This window comes from Eptatretus burgeri, chromosome 8, assembly GCF_056783735.1.
Source record: "Eptatretus burgeri isolate ZD-2024b chromosome 8, Ebu_testis_v1, whole genome shotgun sequence".
Taxonomy (NCBI): domain Eukaryota; kingdom Metazoa; phylum Chordata; class Myxini; order Myxiniformes; family Myxinidae; genus Eptatretus; species Eptatretus burgeri.
The window spans coordinates 10194198-10217273 of record NC_140968.1 but is presented as its reverse complement, the minus strand read 5'-3'; the positions used below and the strand labels follow the sequence as shown (position 1 = coordinate 10217273).

The 23076-nt window shown below is 46.8% G+C and overlaps 1 protein-coding gene across 5 annotated transcripts in view; it reads left to right on the top strand.

Annotated features, from left to right (window-relative positions):
• Positions 1-23076, top strand: part of ENC1 (ectodermal-neural cortex 1) — an 80515-nt gene that overhangs the window by 46520 nt on the left and 10919 nt on the right. For 2 of the 5 annotated variants that reach the window (XM_085890815.1, XM_085890817.1), the window contains one exon: positions 16093-16647. In XM_085890815.1, the coding sequence (XP_085746941.1) occupies positions 16322-16647 (326 nt within the window). In that variant the 5' untranslated portion in view covers positions 16093-16321. Of the gene's footprint in view, positions 1-5961; positions 6087-15150; positions 15167-16092; positions 16648-23076 lie in introns of those variants that run through there. The other 3 variants (XM_085890819.1, XM_085890816.1, XM_085890818.1) reach the window with 3 other exon arrangements.

The window sequence follows — 23076 nt, the reverse complement described above, 5'->3', positions numbered from 1 at the left end:
CAAACCCGTTGTCTAGTGGGAATACATGTCATTTATGCGTGCTGCGACTCTTCAGGATAGCCGTTTTTCTTTTACTATCTTTATTTTGGACCAACCACCATGATTACCACCACAACCACAACATCAACCACCAACCACAACGCCGCTTCACCACAACCGCCACGACCTTCACGTCACACCTCGCAACCGTAGCATCGCCACCGTTCTTGCCCCGCTGTGGGTACCGGTGTTGGACTCGTGCAGGGCGCGCGTCGAACAGCGTGTACAAAATCACGGATTTTGTGCTTCAAAAACGGATCAAAAACGACACACGCCCACTTTTTGCCGTCCAATCGGTGAGCGAGGGCGATTTGGCCCCGCCTCCAGGACGATCGATATATGCAAATTTGTGGATCAAAAAGCCTTCACGCCCACTTTTTCTCGGGCCAATGGGGAGCGAGGTGAAAGGTCAAAGGGAGGGGTAAAAGGCGAAGCTACGGGGGATAAAAGGACCGTGTTCGTCAGTCAGAGCCGTGTGGAAGTCTGGAGCCCGAAGCCTGCAGTAGCTGGAGAAGCTGAAGAGAGTCGAACGAGGAGAGCCCAAAGAAGAGTCCAGGGTGGAGAGTCCAGAGGCGGAGAGGCGGCAGCGGCGAAGGCAGACGAGGGGGTGCTCGCGACGGTGCCGGGAGCTGCACGCCCGAGGAAGGCCGGCAGCGCGACCTGGCCGAGGTGGAGACGCACACCAGGGATAATAAAGATCCTCTATACCCCGAGCATCAGCAACCCCCTCCTGTTTCCCCCGCGCTGAGATAGTGCGACCAAGGGGGCCCCTTTCCCACCCCCTGCCAGACACTGTCCGCGAGGTCCGCGGAGTTGGGGCGCCATCGCCGCTCCGCGTCTCATCACCAGACGGGTAGGCGCGACCCGGTCTCGGCCTCAGGCCCGCCTCATCCTTGAGGGTATTCTTTTCCTTGGTTTTGGGTATGTGTTGTCGGCGCCGTCTGTGAAGTAGAATTGTATAAGTGTTGCCGTGTGCTCGGTAGTCGGTATTAGCTCTGCATTGTGTTTTCGCTTTTATATTTGCTTTTTGTGTAAATGGAATTGTGTTTTTTCTGTGTGCTTTTGGTGGAATTGTATATGTGTGCTTCCCGTGTGCCGCGAATAAATGTGCTTTGTGTTGAACTGTTTCCCGCTTCGCTTCGTCATTTCTCCCATTGAATCCTCATCTTGCTTCACGTAAAGGGTTGGTAGTGGGCTGAATACGCCCGATAATTAATCGAACCGTCGAGGTCGACGATAACACCGGTCGGTTATTCTGATAGTACGGAACGGGTCGCTTAAGTGGCCCGTGTCCGAAGTCGACCTGCGGCGAGGTGCGATCGCCCGGTCTACCCTCCGCGTGGGTACTTAGGTAGGTCGAATTTGGCGAGCAACCCTATCCCACGCGGGGGCTGATTGGCTCGATCGCGGTGAGACCGAAAGGTCCACCCGTGACTGGTTCCCGGCGTTAGTCCGAGAGGGTCACGACTGGATTGTCCGTCCGGTGGGCGACGTGCCGCGATTCGAGTTACGTGGCCGTCAGCACGCCGGCGGGCGCGAATACCGCAACAATATATATATATATATATATATATATATATATATATATATATATATATATATATATATATATATATATATATATATATATATATATATATATATATATATATACACATCATACAAACGTAACCCTATTACACAAATGTAAAGAAATATGAGACTTGCTGTGGGTCCCCATTATCTCCCCGCTGGGATGTAACATGAGAGTGACTGTTGAAGGAGGGAGTTTAATATCTGTTTGAAAATACCGCTTTGCTTACATGAACTCCAAACGCTTGTTGAAGGTGAGTAAAGGCAGAACGGCTCGTGGGTCAAGGGGGTGTTGTCGCAGAGATTAAATGAGAACATTTCTCTTTGAACATATACATCCATGTTTAACTTTCATCCATTTGTGTTTATTGTGTGTGTGTGTGTGCGCGCGCGCGCGCCTTCTACCCGCGTGGTAACTCGGCTCGTATTACCGACACCGGTGGTGGAGACCAGAGAGGAGTCGACGTGTGCTCGTTTCAGGGACAGCGTACAGTCTGTTATGGTGTAATGGGAACGGTCTTTGTGATCTTCATAACAAATAGGAGTTGCTTTGTTGTGGCACCACCAGCACTCCATGGAATTCTAGTAACTGGTCCATGAATCGAGCATTGGGAGGTTGACGTGGCTTTGTTCAGTAAACGTGCATTTACTTGGTACTTGAACCTTATCACCTCTCCTTTAAATAAATTAAAAAATGCACGACTTTCATTACGACGACGTCCTACATGATCATGGAGAGGGAGAGCACTGAATGAACTTTGAGCTGTATTGGTGTGGGTTCGATTCCAGACCCCTCCTACCGACTGTCGGATTGCTCCTGCTCAGATAGGGACGGTGTACCGCAAAATGCGTTATCTTTTCAGAAGGACGTTAAAGTTGGATGTCCCGTCTGCTAGCATCAGCTGTTAGCTCGGATGGAATTTCTTGTCCCTTCTGGTTTCATATTTACCTCCGCCACCGAAGATGGACGAAGGTTATGTTTTCACCCCTGTTTGCCTGTCTGTCTATTTGTCTGTCTGTCTGTCTGTTTGTGAGCAGGATATCTCGAAACATTGACGGATTTGGTGGACAGGTTGGGTGAGTGACATGGACGAATCGATTTCGATTTTGGTGAAGATCTGGATCCGGATGCTGGAATTTTAAAAGTGATTCTTCACCATTGATAGATAGGGCCAAACCCGATAATATAGCACGACATCTCAGAAAGTTATGTACGGATTCGGACGAAACAAGGTGGATGAGTTGCTTAGGTGACGAAAACAAGCCGATTAGATTTTGGTTCTGGTCTGGATCCAGATCCGGCCTATCGGCGGGATGTACAAAATGTAAACTGTTCAGCCTGGTGGTGGTATGCACTCTACCGAGTGCCGTTCCAGTCTTTACTACTTTGAAATGGTCACGTCATTGACCCTCGGCGGTGGTGTGCATGACCCAGCTGATGACCCACGGTCTCTTTTGCCATGTTGTTTTTTTCTCTCCGTTCCATGTTTTATCCGAGTAATCGACGAGTCTGATGTTTACATTTGTTGTTATTGTTCCTTATCTTGACACAGACTTTATTATACATACCCCCCCCCCCCCCATTTTTCCCTCTGTGAGACAAAAGAACTCGTGACATCTCAACTTATGTCTTGAAACATGATTATTGTCTCTCTCATATCTTCTGTCTGCCTCAGTAACATTGCTTTAGTATACAATTGAGGTGATAAAGGTTTACATTCTCGAATATGGTTTCATTTCAATCTTCATCTGAAAAACAATCATTGCTTCTGAATACGTTGGAGGCTGAAAGAATTCCCCAGATTTCCCCCTCCCCAATGCATTTGCCACCTTTGTCTTTCTGATTTTTAGGTCCTCGTGGAGGATCTCTTAGTCCTACTCACGTTGTTGTTCTTGTGGACTTTTTTGTTTCACATCCTACAGTTTTCATCGAAACTTCCTGAAACTTGGCGTATATATGTAAAAATACCCTGCGCAGACAGTAACCATCTCCGATTTTGAAAATTCCTCCGAGAGAAAAAGTTATGATGTCAAAATATCTCCGCTCATGCAAATCGCCGAAAAAATTATCTCCGAAACTAGGCAAGCTTTTTGAATTCTGTTTGCAGGAATCGAACAGGGCATTAGCAGAGATGAATTACCGCACATATAATGCATCACTATGACGTCATATTCGTTTTCATGACGTCATCATTAAGAGGACGAGGATCTTCGCTCATTCGACCTTGTTTTCTTTTTCCTCCTCAATCACAGACTCAAACCTCATTCGGACAGCGTGGAGGCCTCCGAATCGAATGTTTGCCAATGGCGAGAGAGACGGATTGAGGGAGAGAGAGAGAGATTGAGAAAGAGAGAGAGGGGTGGGGTGGAGAGACAGACAGACAGACACAGAGACAGAGAGAGAGAGAGAGAGAGAGAGAGAGAGAGAGAGAGAGAGAGAGAGAGAGAGAGAGAGAGAGAGAGAGAGAGAGAGAGAGAGAGAGAGAGAGAGAGAGAGAGAGAGAGAGAGAGAGAGAGAGAGAGAGAGAGAGAGAGAGAGAGAGAGATATATATATATATATATATATATATATATATATATATATATATATATATATATATATATATATATATATATATATATATATATATGAGAGAGGGGTCAGGTGGAGGGACAGAGAGAGAGAGACACAGGATACCAGCAAGAAAGAGAGGAGAGAAAGGGAGGAAAGAGAAGTGAGAGAGAGGGTGTGGAGGGACTGAGAGAGGAGAGAGAGAGCAGAGAGGGGGTGGGGTGGAGAGAATGAGAAGGGAGAGAGAGGGAGAGGGTGGGTGGAGAGAGAGAGGGAGAGAGAGGGAGAGGGTGGGTGGAGAGAGAGAGAGAGAGAGGTGGAAGAGAGAGAGAGAGAGAGAGAGAGAGAGAGAGAGAGAGAGAGAGAGAGAGAGAGAGAGAGAGAGAGAGAGAGGTGAGAGAGAGAGAGCGGAGAGAAAGAGAGAGGTGAGAGAGAGAGAGAGAGAGAGAGAGAGAGAGAGAGAGAGAGAGAGGCTGAGAGAGAGAGAGAGAGAGAGAGAGAGAGAGAGAGAGAGAGAGAGAGAGAGAGAGAGAGAGAGAGAGAGAGAGAGAGAGAGAGAGAGAGAGAGAGAGAGAGAGAGAGAGAGAGAGAGAGAGAGAGAGAGAGAGAGAGAGAGAGAGAGAGAGAGAGAGAGAGAGAGAGAGAGAGAGAGAGAGAGAGAGAGAGGTGAGAGAAGAGAGGTGAGAGAAGAGAGGTGAGAGAAGAGAGGTGAGAGAAGAGAGGTGAGAGAAGAGAGGTGAGAGAAGAGAGGTGAGAGAAGAGAGGTGAGAGAAGAGAGGTGAGAGAAGAGAGGTGAGAGAAGAGAGGGGAGAGAAGAGAGGTGAGAGAGAGAGAGAGAGAGAGAGAGAGAGAGAGAGAGAGAGAGAGAGAGAGAGAGAGAGAGAGAGAGAGAGAGAGAGAGAGAGAGAGAGAGAGAGAGAGAGAGAGAGAGAGAGAGAGAGAGAGAGAGAGAGAGAGAGAGAGAGAGAGAGAGAGAGAGAGAGAGAGAGAGAGAGAGAGAGAGAGAGGTGAGAGAGAGAGGTGAGAGAGAGAGGTGAGAGAGAGAGGTGAGAGAGAGAGGTGAGAGAAGAGAGGTGAGAGAGAGAGAGGTGAGAGAAGAGAGGTGAGAGAGAGAGAGGTGAGAGAGAGAGAGAGGTGAGAGAGAGAGAGAGAGAGAGAGAGAGAGAGAGAGAGAGAGAGAGAGAGGTGAGAGAGAGAGAGAGAGAGGTGAGAGAGAGAGAGAGAGAGAGAGAGAGAGAGAGAGAGAGAGAGAGAGAGAGAGAGAGAGAGAGAGAGAGAGAGAGAGAGAGAGAGAGAGAGAGAGAGAGAGAGAGAGAGAGAGAGAGAGAGAGAGAGAGAGAGAGAGAGAGAGAGAGAGAGAGAGAGAGAGAGAGAGAGAGAGAGAGAGAGAGAGAGAGAGAGAGAGAGAGAGAGAGAGAGAGAGAGAGAGAGAGAGAGAGAGAGAGAGAGAGAGAGAGAGAGAGAGAGAGAGAGAGAGAGAGGTGAGAGAGAGAAGTGAGAGAGAGAGGTGAGAGAGAGATGTGAGAGAGAGATGTGAGAGAGAGATGTGAGAGAGAGATGTGAGAGAGAGATGTGAGAGAGAGATGTGAGAGAGAGAGAAGGGAGAAGGGAGAAGGGAGAAGAGAGGGACTGAGACGAGGGAGAGGGTGGGGTGGAGAGGGAGAGAGAGGGGGTGGGGTAGAGAGAGAGATATATATATATATATATATATATATATATATATATATATATATATATATATATATATATATATATATATATATATATGGTGGGCGTGGCCTGTGTTTATATAAATGGACCTGCCTTTGCACAGTTTGTCATTTGGAGCGTCAGGGTGAGTTCGTTCCTGATACGGTTTATAAATCGGCGCTTTAAAAGGAAATTCGCGGTTTACTGTTTTCCGATGGATCCAAGTAGCTGATGGTAAGTCGACCGTGATGTACGCGCCTGGACGATGTTACTATCACATTGTTTCATTGATATTGATTTGCTAACTTAATTAAATAAGGATCATTGGTGGATTCCCTGGTAAATGCTCTTCTGACCATGAATCTGGGGGCATTGTACGATGGGATCATGTGTAGTAATTTTAAGGTACCTTGATGGTGAAGTTGCACGCTCCGTCTTGCGAATAAAGTCCATCCATCAAAACCCATTTGATAAAGTTGTTTTTTTAAATCAAGATGTAACCTTTGGTCATTAGTAAGAGAACTGAGTTTCTGGTTCTTTTGGAGCACGTAGATTTGACACCGGGTGAACTGCAATCGGAGTGCTGTCCATGCTTGGTGTTGCATCATGGAGCACACTCACGGTGTGTGAATCTGGCCGTCCCTGAATGTTTGGGCACGCTGAAGTTCTTATCGTGTAGATTTTGAAGGGTAAGGCTCAGAGCATGCTGGCATTTGTAGGAATGAGTCACAAATCCTCATCAATGGACGACAGTCGGGCATTCTACTCATGGTTGGCATCGCAAGTTCCAATCCCATCACCATCATGTTTTGTCTACCGTTTCGCGACGTCATTGATGTTGATGTGGAAGTTTCTTGACATCTCAGAGCATCCTTTTTGTTCACGTAAAAGGCCAATAGTCTTGTCATGTTCCTTTTGTTCATGTGTTAAATTGTGGTTCACAAACGATGGTATGACAAAGCAGTTTGTCTGTGCGTGCATTCTTGTTCCTTCTGGTGTTTGGTACCAAGGGACGGCTTTACTGTCGTAGAATACGCGACGCGTGACACCAGTGATGATTGGTGAAAGTTACGATGAGCGTGCTCCAAATTTACGACTTCGATGGAAATCTAATTGTAAATCATTTGTACAAATAAGTGGTTGACTTTGTACCCCGATGAGGAGACGGAACAATGTCCTTTTGACGAATGGGACCTCGATGAAGATTCCGTGGATTTAGTCGGTGCTTTCGTACGTGCCTCGGTGAAGAGTTCTTGCAGAGTCCTGCGACGACGACCGGCGGTAAACACGGACTTGCGAGAAGATGATGATCCCAGATACGAAGCATTTGCACTTACTTGGAGTGGTGAAGCCGGTCAACCAATTGCTGATGACTCTTTCAACCAGTGTCTCCTTCCGCATCACCGAAACAGAAAGCAAGATCTCTCGAAGATTCGTCTTCTTGATTTCTTACAAAGAAAACCGAATCTGTTCCAAAACAATAAGAAAGCATTAACCCCTCTTGCCTCTTGGTGGTGTTCATGCTGAGGTTCTCGAAGCGTCTGACAATCGATGTGAGATTAAGGGTGACTCAGTCTGGGAAGGTGTGTGCAACAGGTGGGGCTCTTCGGTTACCTGTAAAAGTCTCACCTTTGGAAGGCTTCTTGTTTCATGAAGCCCTGTCGAGTTGAACAGCACAAGAGTTATTCCAAAAAGACCGATTGGGTGTATCCGATTAATTAAATAAAGGATTACATTGAGAAATCCCAGTCGGTGTGGACCCTGGGTGATTGATGAGCTGTGACGAGGAAGTCCAGTTTGGCAAAAGTGAAAAGAGTTTCATCGAGTCACCAAATTCGCACACCGCCGTGTACAATGCAGCGGTGTGACAACCAAAAAATGCCTCCCTGTCTTAAAGGCCTTTTAGAAAAAGCTGTGAGGTCTTATATCATTAATATTAATCGGCAGAAGACCTACCTTGAAGCTGCGTAGCCTTAGTTTGGTTTATTTGATTTTATCCCAAGCCCACCACCCTGACGATTAAGCCAACACCAGGCATAGTTGCCCCTCGGATGGACGTTAAGCCGGGCGGTCCCATCTGCTCGGATTAGTAGGTGGACGTTAAAACATCCCTCGTCTTTCATGAAGATCCGCGCCAGTCATCTCCAGAACCCTGTGAACAAATTGCCAATTTCCTGCCCAATCACCTTCAGTCGTACGTTAGGACTGAGCAGCCGGTTCATGGAAAACTTGGGCCAAAAACCTTCCCCGGCTGACCCCACAAGAACGTGGGAGCAATCGGTGCTGGTAGAGACGTAGCAGTAGCATTAGTGGTATTTTTGCTGATGTGTAACTGATTGCGGAGTGTTCAGGAAAAGCCGTTTGTCCGTACAGAGGTGTGGCGGCTTTCTCCCAGAATAGAACTCCATTCCCTTCTGTTTGAACTCTATTCTGAATTGTATGTTTTCTCAAGGAAGTTAATTTTCAAATTTTCTGATTCGTTTCACGAATTGGCTGTGGGTTGGTTGACAAGACATGCCGAAATGGGCAGACACGTCGGTGTGTCCTGAATACACGGAATTCCAGTTTCCAACATCTGAAAGCTGCTCCTTTTCATGTCCGTGACAAAACAAGGACTTTTGTAAAAAAAAACCTCAGTTTATAGTTCCAGAAATACATTTAGGGGGTTATTTTTAACTCCGTCGTCGAAGGTGGCCGGATGTTATGTTTTCACCCCTGTCTGTTTGTTTGTTTGTTTGTTTGTTTGTTTGTTTGCGAAATCGAAGATTCACAAGTACAGTATATCGGTTTCTCTGACGGTGAGCATGATATCTCAAAATGTTGTGGACGGAGGATTCGGATGAAACTTGGTGGACAGGTTGGGTGTGTGGCAAGGATGAATTGATTAGATTTTGGTGAAGACACGGATCCGGATTCGAGAATTTTTGTTTTCATTCTTACAAATGATTCTTCGTCATTGGGAGTTGGGGCCAAAAACGATTTGTCGCACAATATTTCAAAAAGTTTCGGATGAGTTGGGTCGGTGACAAGAACAAGCCGATTCGATTTTGGTCCAGGTTCAGGTGCGGATGCAGATTAGACCTATCTGTGGGATACAAAACGTAAACTGTTCAGCCTGGCAGAGGTATGCGCTCTACCGAGGGCCGTTCTAGTTTTCTATCGCACAGATACCCTCAGTGAGATTGCAACCATTAGCTTTTTGCATCCTGGAAGTTTTGATTTTCAGTCCAAACTATATTGAGGGAGAGGAGATCAGGGGTCATGGTGGGGGTTTTGTGTGAAACATTTTCTCTTGTACATTGCAATTCAGTTGTTTTAAATGGAGTTATTTGAGTAAGCAAAATGTACATCGATATCTTGCTCAAATAAGAATGAGGGAGATGTCCCCCCCAGGTTATTAACGCAGACCACAACCGACAAGGGGGCAGTGAGTTTACAGTAGCCACAGATTTTCACAAGTTTATATGAACATCAGTTTCAGCATTTTTTGCAATCTTGTTCTTTTCAGGAAGGCAAATCCTTTGTAAATCCAAAACATGTGCAGACGAAGGTCCTTAGAATTCGAAGGATACTGTGAATCATCATCTCCACCTGCTCTGAAGGACCATCGCGTCTCGGCACCTGCTCTTCCAGGCGGTCTCGTTCTGAGCTCGGCGCCAGGTTTCTGACTTACTGAGAACCATCTTTTCAAGGTCTGTTACATCATCGTCGGTCCGTCGCAGACGAGGTCGACTTACTGGGCGAGACAATCGAGAGACAGGTTCCTTGAGCAGCGAGGAAGAATCGAGTGATTGATAAGAGCGTGCCACTTTAAAAGCAAATACGTGCAAACATGAAGCACAGGTGAGTTGCAAAAGAGGTGGCTGTCCTGTGAGCATGCACAAGTCCTCGTTGTACATGTGGAATACTGGTGTAAACGTATGTGATGAAATCTTTATGTTGAAGCTGTCCAGCTTTCTTTCCGACTCACCAATGAGAGTCCACATCTCTGATCGATACAGGATGGAGAGGACCATGTTCTTGTACAGGCTCTGTCTGGTTTCCATCGAGATTAGTCTCCAGGCAGGATTGAGGTTCTGGATAGTTGCTTCACTTCCTGAAGTAAGAATGTAATGAAACTGACAAGATAATGGAACCTCCCCACTAAAGGTGGTGGGGGAGGGGGGGGAGGGATTGTGGAGTAGGAAGGAAGTCACTCAAACTTTGAAGTTTAGTCTTGTATCGCCCAATACCGAGTCCCATGAGCTTGGTCTCTTCGTGCAAGATGGATGGCCTCAATCATCTTGGCCACAATTGCCACGTCATGCGCATAATCCAGGTCTAGGACGTGGACATGTCCAAAGCTGGCTCCACACAAAGTTCGATCTGCTGTCTGACTCATAACATAGTCTGTGGACATATTGAAAATGGTCAGTGCTAATACACAGCCATGTCAGACACTGCTCAACCTCAAAGTTTAAGGGATGTTGTTTGCCCATTTACCTTGACAGAGGAAACGATGCTGGAAAAAGGAGTTTGAGCGTGTCGATCAGCCTCACAAGGACTCCAAGTGTCTTTAATTCCAAAAGAGCTGCTCTATCCTGGCTGTCAAAGGCTTGTTTGAGATCATTGCAAGCTGTAAAATGCTTTACAATACTTCCTCCTCCTTTCATCAAGCAGTCCGAGTGTAAGATTTCTGTCAGCAGTGGATCTACCTGGGATAAAGCCACGCTGCTCTCTGCGGACCTGCACAGCCATCTCGTTTGGAATGCTCAGCACGACGATGATGCCCCTGCAGTTCTCGCCGACGTCCTTCGTCCGACCTTTCTTCTGAAATGGAAGAATATTGTTGAGCAGCCAATCTGCTGGAGCGTTTACAGCGACCCAAGAGCAATCGGAACGTTAAATACAACTCGAGAACAACTCCCTCTTCCCCCATCATATGCCGTCGGAGCTGTCTGTAGTTGCTCTCCCAGGTCTTTGGTCGCAACGTCTTTCTTTGAATACTTTTCATTGACTTCTTCAGCTCGGTGAAAATAAGCGGATTCTCATTGCCAGTGAGATAATGCTACACTGAGGAGGAAATGGGGAAAGGGATGATGAACCAATAAACTCAAGTGCTCCATGTAGCACTTTAATTGTTACTCGGGGGGGGGGGGGGAGGGGATGACGATTCAGATTGTTTGTGCCTTCACATTAGCAGTTAGTGGTATGGATTTGCCAGTCAAGGTTCTATGAGACTCTGGATGAACACACTGGCAGTTCCCTTTCCTTCGACTGAGATCTCATCCATGCACTTCTGTTTGTGTCGCTCGATTAGCCTGATTGATGTTGAGACATTTGTCCGCCACTGTTTTATTCCTTGGAGCCTTGCTCGTCGTCTTGCCTCAACGGCGTCCAAAATTCCTTGTGTCGTGAAGTTTTTCTTGAAGCCGATGCTAATTTCATCCGCAGGCAAGTTGTTCTTCCTGAAAATTTGCCACCCATCCTCAGTTTGATCAGACATTTTGTCACGTGTTCTTGAGCACTCGAATGATCTTTGCTTCATTTTTTTTTTAACTCGTTAACTACAACGGGGTCATAACTTCTGAACATGCAGTTTCCTTTTTTTTGATGAGTTTCAAAGGACTACGTCATGGTGATGGAGAGAGTTGCAGCTGGTTCTTCTTCGTTTGTATGCGGCACAACACTGTGGCGTAGCATCGTTGGTTGAGGGTGCGGCTGTGCCGTTGATGCAATACCCTCTGCTGATTCGGGCAGGAATTTGTAATTTGGTCATGGTACTCTTCGTGAAGGACACCTTGGGATCTTTAACGTCCACCGACTAATACTGGCAGACGGGATGCCCGTTTAATGTCCATCCGAGGGACGTCGCACTCCTTGTTGAATCGTCCTGCCTGTGAAACGCCGGGATGACAGTTTATAGCTGGATCAAGATTCGAACTCAGGCTAGACAGCCGAGAGTTGGGTGTGCGTACCTCGAGGCCATTCCGTCAGCCTAGTTGCAGCTAGTAATCGATGGTCTGTATTTTTAAGTTCAGCATTTCTGTAAACTTTGCCGTCAGACGTGCAGTGACATCAAATAATGATGGCATGTAGTTGACGTCTTTCATTTTATTCCCATCATTACTGATCCAGATCAGACAGTGGATCTGCTTTTGTGGCGAAAAAGCCCACGCACATATCGGGTTAAGCTATTAAAATAACCCAGAAGTCCTTTTTTGCCATTGTCATTTTCGGAACGTATTCCAGGTGAGGCCAAGGTATCCTCAGAACCGGTTCTCTCTTGACCCAAGGTGGTGTCAGGTCACCACGAAGGACACAGATTCATGATGTCATGCACATGACAACTCGGAGTAAAATGCTTCCTTTTCCTTGTTGCTCGGAGCTATTGTCTGGGGCGTAAAAAACGATGATTTAGAGATTACAATATTGATGGTATACCTGGGTATGGAGGAGTCTGCTGTTGATGGGTGTCCAATGAAGCAGAGCTCGACGACAGAGTGGAGCTGCTGGGATGAGCGCAACACCTTCCTGTTAACAGCATAATCTCCGCTCCTGTTTAATCAGATGTCGTACATTTTGTCACTCTTCTCCACTTTGTGTGCAGCTACTGTAATGGTGAGTATCTTTCGTTTTATTGCAAGGAGCGATAATGTGCTGTCGTCGTCGTCGTCGTCGTTGTAGCCTCGGTCCTTCGAGGATACAAGACCGGTGGAACTCTAGCATCCACCGGAGATCTAGTGCCGAAGAGAGGTCGAAGAGGTGTCTTTGTTGGACCAGCTAGTCATAATACGTGTGGTCGTTTGTGGGGAGGATAGACAGACGGGACATGTTGGGTTTGGTCTGGGTTGGAGCCTACCTGTAATTAAACAGGTGCTGTCGTATTAATACTGTCAAGGAATTCCATGAAGTTAGTGTTCCATCGTCGTTCATCATGAAGGCATTCCTGGATGAAGTTGGTATTTTTCCATACTCGTCGTTTCAGGCGGTCCGGGGACCTTGTGCCAGCAGAATCAGTCCGGATAGAATGATTATGACAAGAAAAATGTATCGATTTAAGTTTTCTGTTGAGTGTCTACTAAGCAGACCTCTCTCTCTTCCTCTTTTTGGTCGATTGTGAGACCTGCCTCCACTGTGGTTTGTCAGCACCTCGATTTGTCCTCTGCCTATAGGGATGTGGACAACCTCATCCGCCCTTTCGCCGTTCTGAAGGACTCTTCAACATTGGGCGCTAAGTGCAAACAAGGCCTGCCTATATTACCAACGCCCGGGGTAGATGTCCCAAACCGGGTGCTGACAGCCAGAGCCAGCTTTTCCATGAGCTCACGCGTGCATGGTTGCCACCGCATGAGGAATCACAAGCGACCTGCTATTAGAACAGGTGTGCCAGTGATGTAAAGGTTTTGCGACCAGAACAGGCTTGCTAGCAAAGATTATGGTGGTTTTAGCACTCTTGTACACCATGGCTGCAATACTGCTGAAACTATCACAACCTTTGCTGGGGGGAAAAATCAAAAACAAATGCAAAGAATCAAATAATGGTAAAAAGAGTACAAATTGAAAGAGAAATTTAGGAAATGAGGAAAGACAGGAAATAGATGGAAAAGGAAGATCGGTGATTGGAACTACCCAAAGGGCCATTGTGCAATGGTCACGTGCGTTTATAAAGGTCGAATCGACACGAGAGATTGGTACACGATGGAAAAGTTTTATTTTTTTTTTGTGGTTGCATTTTATGACATTCTTGATGGAGGATAACATCAGCAGAAACGATATCGGGCTTCTTCCTTTTCAAGTTTAGAGTCTGAGAAGTTGGCAAACAAAGCAGCGGCGGCAGTTACCACTTGCAATTTTTCTTTGATGATGGCAAATGTTGTCTGTGACGGGGTGTGTCCGTTTGTTCGGTCTGTTCGGATGAATCGCTGAGATAGCTTGCTGTTAAAACCACCGTGGTGGTTTTGTCTTGAAATATCTGAAATTTTTTGTTTCAAAGTATGGCTTTGCAAACGTCGTGACTCATTTGGAATGGGGTGGTGCACATGCCCGCAATGCTACTTCATCGTCGTCGGTTTGAATCGGTACGATTGGTTTGACTTGTTTCGATCGGGTCATGTTGATTGCGTTAAAATGTTCCATGAATTTGTGACGGCGTCCACCTTGAGCCCACTGGAGTCACTTAACCGATGTCCATCTCTTTTTACCGCTTGGTTTTATTTTGGCGTCCTGGTCGTGTTACCGCATTTGGCTACACAACACTCTTCCATTTTAGCATGGCTGGCAGTTTCAGGTTAAAGTTCAGTTTTGCCTTTTATCTCACGTGTCTCGACAGGCCGAGCCGTCGACCAGAGACGCGCACTGCATAACTGGAATGTAACTTTGTGAAATGTGGCCATTGGCGATTATTATGGGAATGCCAAAATATTTCCCTTCGGTTATTCCTTCCGTTGGGTCGTGCGCATTCTTGTCTGAAGAATTCTATTGCATTTGCAAATGGAAACGTAAAGGAAGGGCCAAATTGCCGTGCGATTGTGAAAGCTGCAGGGCGTCACGTTGCACTCTGTCGGGCTACGTCTGCAATCGTCACCTCAGTGCGAGGCTTGGGCCACGTTCCATGGGACCCGAGCATGACATGAAACGGTTTGCTGGATTGGTAATTTCATACACACTGTATTGTCATCAGATGACCACGACGAGAACGTGGAATCGAAGCGAGCAGTTCCTTTGGCTGCACGGATTTACCTCGGGTGCGTGGGTCTTCAAAAGCACCGCCATGACTGCTCCGTTCGGGGCGACCCGGTTGTGACTCCGAACGGCAAATATTGCTTTTGCGCCTCTCGTGCATTTCTATTCCACGTATTGATCTTCCTCGAGTTGCGTGGGATACTGTGAGCTTGCGGGTTTGCACATCACCGTAAAAGGCTTGTACCGTGACAGTCGCTGCAAATTGCCTATTACTCTCCATATTTCCTCACCACCATCACTTTGCCAACACGGGCATATCGGCCATTGCGGTCACTTAGGGGACCACCCCACATCCGCTCTTTTAAGCATATCGTCTATGTTAACACTTTCTGTAATTATCGTTTCTAACACCACATGAGACCACTGGATTCTTGGGTTCAAGGTCAGGTTTGCTCCGATCTGTCAAGTCGCGCTGAGGATCTGCCTTTGATTCTGTGGAATTCAGGAATTTGACGGCTGGTGCGGCTGCTAATGCTCCATTATATTGTTGGTCTCAATGGTAACCAAGGAAGGCGTGCTGCATGCTCGGTAACGGAGGCCTTGTGATTATAGGTGGAAGGGGCTGATGAGCCAAGGTGAAGGATTCAAGGGTAAGACCCCCCAGGACATCATTTCCCATGTTGCATGCAAATATTCCTTTGCTAACCGCCGCAAATTACTCAAACGGGGTAAAACTTGTTTGCAAGCAAATGTTTTTCTTGAAAAACTGTTATTTTTTGCCGAAATGTTAATTTAATTATTTTTAAACCCTTGGTTTGGACGTTTACTAACTTATCGTGGTTTAAATGTGACATTGCCCTTTTTGACTGCTGCGTTTTGTGTTGTTTCGTAACAATCGGGTAACAACCGGAGTCGGCAATCATTTCCGTCCGCACCTTGGAAGGCAATTTGGCCATCAAGAGGTCGACTGCACCTGTGCAGAAAGTCATTGATACATCAAGGTGTACTTAATGTGCGGATTTCCTTGATTTTTCTCTTTTTGTGCAATACTTTGGAAAATGTATTCACACAAGATCTAGCACAATCTGTAATCTAGCACAGGATCTGCCACGATCTATAAACTTATTTGTGAATCCATGAACACCATGGATGACTACGGCCTATCAAAGAGTTTGCTTGATGCAGGCAAGGTTGGCCTGTTTCCCATCTGAGCACACTGCTTTCAGGTTCAAATCCCAAGTACTGTGTTGAATTGTCCATTATCTTTTGGCATGAATGCAAAAGCACACGGATGTCTCCGAAAGACCGATATAGTTGAAACATATACGATGTACATCATGACCGACCCTAGAGTCGATGTAAAAATGGAACAATTGTACTTGATGTTAAGGCTGGCGGGATGGCCTCGATGTACGCACTAACAGCCTTCACTAACAATGTCGGAATCATTTGATTGCCTGGGGTGGGGAATAGGGTAGAAAATGAAGGCATGTAGGAAGATGCCATCAACTTATCGGTAAACTCGACTGCATTCACACTTGCTTAACCACTGCTTATTTGTTCTTTTTCTTTTCAGGTTTTTCGTGTTCATGTGAGACGACGTTGCTATTGACAGGAGGGCCAAGAGATTTGTAGGACGAGAGAGTAAAAACTACAAAGTGGAGGATAGATAGGAGGGGTGTGGTGTAGGAGGCTTGGAGGGGGGAGAGGCTGTGTGGAGGTTTGTGAAGCAGGGTGGTGTGAGGTTAGATACAAGATAAGGTTAAGTCTGTGATTAAACAGGCAAGCGAGGGAAAGCAGGCGACATGTCTGTTAGCGTGCATGAGAATCGCAAGTCCCGTGCGAGCACGGGCTCCATGAACATCACTCTGTTCCACAAGACCGCGCACGCCGATAACGTCCTCACGCGCCTCGGAACTCTGCGCAAGCAAAGCCTCTTCACGGATGTGGTGCTGCACGCGGGGCAGCGAGCCTTCCCATGCCACCGCGCCGTGCTCGCTGCCTGCAGTCACTACTTCGAGGCGATGTTCGCTGGAGGCCTCCGCGAGAGTTACGACAGTGAGGTGAACTTCCATGACAGCATTCACCCCGAGGTCCTCGAACTGCTGCTCGACTACGCGTACTCCTCCAGGTGGGTATTCCGTACGCAGGTATACCGCACTTTCCGCTGCCTGTTGGTGCTTGCACACTATTTATTCAATGATGTGAATCACGTTGCATCCCATTTTGAATCACTCGCTGTCTCACGTGTATCATTTTTGTCACATGGCCGCTTTTGTGTTCATCCCCCTTTGTATATATTTTGATGTCGTTCCTTTTACATTCAGGTGGTTTATTCATTCAGAGGGGATTCTGTCTGCTTGCACCAGTTGGTGGAATAAAATATTTTTCTCACGTCGTAATGTACGACAATTATCCGGATCGACCACGACCGACCAAGGCCACCATCGAGTTGACCGACCACCTCTCAGAACGAAGCCCTTATCTACCAGGTGTGTGTTCCGTTACCAATCAGCTGGTAGATCGCTTGCCGAGTAGCTCGCTTGATTTTAAGCACTCAAGCAAGCACTCCAACTAAACGGTTGATGAGGAACGGCTGGCTTGGCAAGCGAGACAGCAGGCTGATTGGTAATGGAACATACCCCCGAAGTGGTCTTGAAAGGCCGAGTGGGTTGTTTTTCGTGGTGGCCTTGCATTACAAAACGACTATTTTAACCTGCATGAAATTATCATGACTGCAGGCTATCAATACCACAGCATCGTTCTCTCATTGACAGGGTGGCCCAAACGTCGTCGTGTTGCCTTACTTCCTCGTTGCTCAGATCTATGTATATACCAAATTGAACTCTGAATCGGTCAAAAGGAGCCGCATGAAGTGTGTAGACCGTCTGGGTACATAAAATGGGTCTTTGGATAACGATGCTGCCACCAGAAGGCCTGTGCGTTTCTTTAAGCCGTAAAGCTACGAGCCACGCTCGACGAGCTTGGGAATTATCTACAAAGTGAAGCGTGATTTGGCACGTCGGGTGAATACCGGGACATTTTCACAAACATTGTTATCGCCTTGAGAACCTTCCACTGCACATACTTCAAAAGTCAGATGTTTAAAGTGCTCGTCTCTCCCCCTCTCCCCCTCCCTCGTGGGATAAAAGCGAAAGAGCCAATAATCACTCACGATGCCTCTAAAGAGATAACCTCGAGCCAGATTTATGAACCATCGTCCCAAGGGGGACACTAATCATGTGGGAATACACGTTTAATAATCAATCGAGCCTGCACATCTGTTTTGAAATTGCGGCCGATTCGGTACGATTTATGGCTTTATCTCAGCCATTTTGACGTTTCGGTCATGAGCCGTCCTTTAAACTCGACGCCTGAGGTCACGGGGCAAACCGTGTTCTTCACGTCCAACCAGACGTGGATTAAGGCTACGAGGGGCCTCACGCGAAATGGGACCTACGTATTGCATAAAACATTCGTCAAACTAATTTATTCGAACATAAATGTCCAAAATGCTAATCAACAGATCCGCATCACGAAGACGGGGACCGGTGATACGTCCGTTCTCCCTTACTTTTCACTTTCCTCGATCTTCCTTCCTTCTCGCTTTGGCTGTGGATGCTGTGGAGTCACGGTGGACGTGTTGTGTGACGTGCGTCTGAGCATTCTTTTAACCCTTTTTAGAATCTGAGAGATGGATCGTTGGATGATTCGATCGTTCTCTGCTATGGTTGCTGATATAATCGGTGACAGATACAGTCGTAACGTAATTTGGAAGATTTTTCCATCACGTTGGATCCATTGGATTTATTAGGAGCAAAAACATCCTCAGGAATGGTGTACATGTCTTTGCCGCCTTAGCTCGGCCTCCTCTAATTTTTGCCAGCCTCCTTTCTTCGACACACCGCACGATCGATCATCAATGCACAAAATCTGAAAAAATAGATCGAGGTTGGAAAACTTGAGGACTGAGAAAATATCAGGGCCTGACTTGCCTCCGGGTTAATCTGGCCCTGCATACAGTATGCCTGCTGCCATCACAGGCTGCGTGACTTGCCGCATGTTCACAATTCCATGTTTCACTTTTGACGTCAATAAGCGGCTGTGGACTCCACGCAGATTGCAGAAGAAGTGAACAAAAGGGCTTTGCAATCATCGGGTGCATTGTTTGGCCATCATGCCCGTTCGATAAACGTACTATGAAGACGTGTGACTCACCAGGGGTGTGAATCTTACCTTCCCGGTGTAATTTCCGCAATGCGCGCGAGTTTTCCTTGTGCCGTGACGGTGCGTTGACGCTCCGCGCTAGACGGTGTGAAGCAATTTGTCTTGTTCAGAATGCATGCAATAAGGTGACGGTATTACCCTGCGACTCGCCCCACGAACGGATGGGAATATCCCACTTGGTCGAGAAACACCTTCCACCGCATTGTAAGCACCAATTGTAGGCCCTTTGCTAAATTCCTCTGCTTTGTTTCATCGTCATGGTGGTCGTAATGGTTTTAAAATTTTATTTTTCTGCGCTTGTGGAGGGGCCGGTAGGATCGCTTGGTGGATTGCTGAGCCAGCCTTTGAGACATCTATCTTGGGTTCAAATCTTGACCCGGCTATAAACCGTCACCCCAGTGTTTCGCATGCAAGGTGATTCATCAATGTGCTCACCGTCCGTCGGAAGAGCTTTAAGCCCCTCTGTCAGCATTGGTGGAGGTTAAAGATCCCACGGCGTCTTTCGCAAAGGGTAGGCGAGGTATCGCAGGCACCCCGGACAAACTACAAATTGCTGCCCAAGTCTCCTCCGGTCGAGCATCAGGCCCGACCAAATGGTTTGCAAGAATCTTGGACACAAATTAAGAAATTCTTTCTCTGTGCGACCACACAAGAGGTTTAGAACAAACGGGGTCATTAAGGAAGTAGTTATAGCTGCTTCATGTTTGCGGAAATGTCTTCATGACTCGTGTTTATTTAGGTTTGATGAACTAAGCCACATGTAAAAAATGTTGGACTCGTAAGATCCATCACGAAGGAATTGCATTGCTGGGAAATGGTATCAGAATAGGTTTTCGAAACGATCGTATTTCTCTTCTGTGTGTAGCTTTGTCTGTTTGCACAGGTCCTCTGTGCTCGGTGTTTAAAAGTGGCAGAGGGGAGATCAAGCCAAGGACGGTTCCATTTAGCGGCCTGAACTCCAGGCCACCGAAGCAGCCATCTGGCACGTCTGTGCGTTTTCTTCATGCCCAGTGACTGTAACCGTACCTTGTCGACAGCAAGCTATTGGCAAAACCCGGTCAGGCCGCTTGGCAAACCGCAGCTGTCCTGTACGACCTTGGTCTCTGCAATCATCCATCATAGAGCCGGACAGCCTCGTACAACGATCGGCAGCGCAGCATTAGGGCTTTGCTTCTGCCGACCATTCTGGATTCAGGGTTAATGGTGTGATTCTTGTCTTGTCGGTCGTTTTTGAGCACTGCGCTTTCTTGCTATTGAACAGTCGGTACGTTAAAAGGCTGTTTGGTGTTTTTTTGTATACGTGATCGAGGCTTATGGACGAGGTGGAGCAGAATGGAAAGAGGAAAACACCAACAGCAGAGTAGAAGTGAGAGTGAGATCAAGGGGATGGGGATGGGGGTGGGGTGAGAAGGACAAGTGGGGGTGAACAAGCTGCACACAAGCTGAATGAAATTGAGCAAGAAGAATAAAGGGAAAAGGGGGGGGGGGGGATGAAACAAAGTGGACAAAACAACCGACAAACGAAAAAGGGGGAGGGGAGGGATCACAATAAACTGGTAAAGGAGAGTGCTACGGAATAGGGTTATTTGGTGTAGAAGAGATCATGAGTATGGATGGGGGATCACCTGCAGTAGTGCTGAACAGCTGTCTGGAAGCCCTGGTGGGAAGAATAAGATGGAGAGTTGATTCCACAGTTGAGAGAAAAGAAGAAGAAATGTGCAGAGGTGAGCAGTGAGCCTGGATTTTTTTTTTTCGAGTTTAACAAGAAGAGGGGTAATACTGGCAGGCCATGTGCACCCTGCAGAAACCTGGGAGGAATGAAGCCGAGAGGGTAGAGGATGCAAGACCAAAAAGGAGGCAGTAGAATACAGAGAGGCCACCAGCCTGAAACAGGCCGAGACACTTTGATTCATCATGGGAGATCCCAACGATTTTGAGGGCATTGCTCTCCACAGCATCAAGTAGGGCAAGGTGGGAGGCAGGGGCACCAGTTCAAAGTGGAGAGCAGTAATCCATGATCTGCAAAATAAGGCCTTGAAGGTTGCCAAAAGTTCAGACTGTCCAAGGAAAGACTGGGCATCCTCTGTCTTGCACGACAGAGGATGCTCAGTCGGTGGTTGGCTTTGGAAGCCAACTTGGAGAAATGGTCTGCTCAGGAGAGATCATGACTGATGGTGAGGCCCAAATGTTTGAGTGACTGAACCTCTTCAAGTGGTTTGCTTTGGAAGTAGATGGGAGGGTTTCCAGACGGTCTTTTCGGAGAGACACGGTGAGTGTGTGGGATTTGTCAGGGTTGGATGCGGCAGAGGGTGGAGTAATCGGCAAAGAGATCGGCATGATTTTCCAGGGAATTGGAAAAAAAATTCATGAAGATGAGGCAGAAGACTGGGCCCAAGACACTGCCTCGGGGCATGATCCAGCCATGACGGGGGGGGGGGGGGGGAGAAGAGAAGAGAAGATGAGAGGTTCCCTGAGAGCTACATGCTGATGACAGGAGTGGAGGAAGTCAGTGACCTATGATGAGAGGAGGAGGCCTTGGATGCCATCAGCAGAGAGTTTGGAGTTCAAGGCGGGGTGCCAGACTATCAAATGTTCGATTATATATCCAGAGAGACGGTCCTGATTTTGTGTCTGAGATTGAGGGATTCCATCCATTGTTGGGAGAGTAGAAGCAGCATTTCCAGGATAGAATGATCAAGTCTGAAACCAAACTGATGATCTGAGATCATGATGGCTGTTGGAGAAAAGGAAGGATTTTATGTCAACTGCAATGATAAATAAGCTTGCTTATAATTGGAAGCTAATAGGCTTGCAGTAAATAGGCTTCCATTTTTGCATCGCGTTTGTGCATGGAAGTCACGTTGGCTAACTTCCAGGCAGACAGAAACTGACCTCGACAGAATGATCACGTGAACAGAGTAGAAAGAGGGTGAGCAAGAGCAACGGAGCAAGTTTTTAGGATACGTGTACTGATACCTCTAGGCCTGTCGCAGAATTGAAGTTGAGGTTTGACAGAAACCTCTGCACCTTCTCAAGTGGGAAAGAGACAATATCGAGGAGCAGTTGGGAATGAGCAGGTGTGGAAGTACGCAAGATGTCGAAGCAAACACACAATTGAGGCATTCGGCCTTCTCACGAGCAGAGTTAACTGTGGTGCCATTTGAATTGAGGGATGTGATGGAGGGGGAACATACTCCATAGACAGACTTTAAAAGGTGCCACCAGGTCTTTGAAGAAGGAATCAGATTTGAGGGTTCAGCGTCGATGTTGACCAGATATTATATTCTGGCTTTTCTGAGAATGGACACACACTTGTTCCGAGCTTTGTGGAATTATCTCAGGTTTTCTTCGGTTGGATTTGCCTTCCAGGAGGAGAAGAGAATGTTGTTTGAAGGCACCTGCCTCACAATCGGATTGTGTGTACCAAGGGCGAGAGAATAGGTATGATGACTGTGATTCCTGACCGAATGAGGATGGATATGACCATCTTGAGTTGAAATGGGGAGAAGGGCCTTAAACATGTGTTGAGGGTTTTGTCTTCCTTCCCATGTGTAAGTAATAAATAGATGGCACCTAAAAACACACCATATCAAGTAGAAGGTGCAAGAAGCATGTTCACCTTTGAAATTGATATACAGTGCTTACAGAAAGTTAACACCCCCTTTGAAAATGTTCACCTTTTGTTGCCTTAAAGACTGGAATTAAAATCCATAAAATGAGACTTTTTCCACCTTTATTTACACATCCCAAACCACAACTTCCAAGTGAAAAACAAATTCTACAAATTTCAGAAAATTGATTAAAAATAAAAAAACTAGAATATGTTGGTTGGATAAGTGTCCACCCCCTGAGTTAATACTTGGTGGAAGCAACTTTGAAAGCAATGGCAGCTGTGAGTCTGTTGGTATTGGTCTCTACCAACTTTGCACTCCTTGATTAGACAATATTTTCCCATTCTTCTGTACAAAATGGGTCCTGGGTTTTGAGCCCTGTTGGCTGCTGAATTAACACCAGGTTGGGTTGACTCAGCCTGTCATCCTTCTGAGATCAGCGAAATGAGTACCATTGTACTGGTAGAGGGGCACAGCGTCAGCGGCATAGTTGCGCCCCAACAAAATGATGGCTACCCGGCAACCAAAGCTGCCAAACGCAAGAAGAAGATCTTCCTGGGTTCCAAAAGATTGAAGTGAGTGGAGAATGTGGAGAAGAAATTCAGAGATGGTTCACAATGGGGAGAACCATGATGTCAGGATTGATGATGGTCTGGAAAGATGAAGATGTGACAAAACAAACCAAGAGGAGGATGATGAATGATCTGGTATTTCCAGTTGCA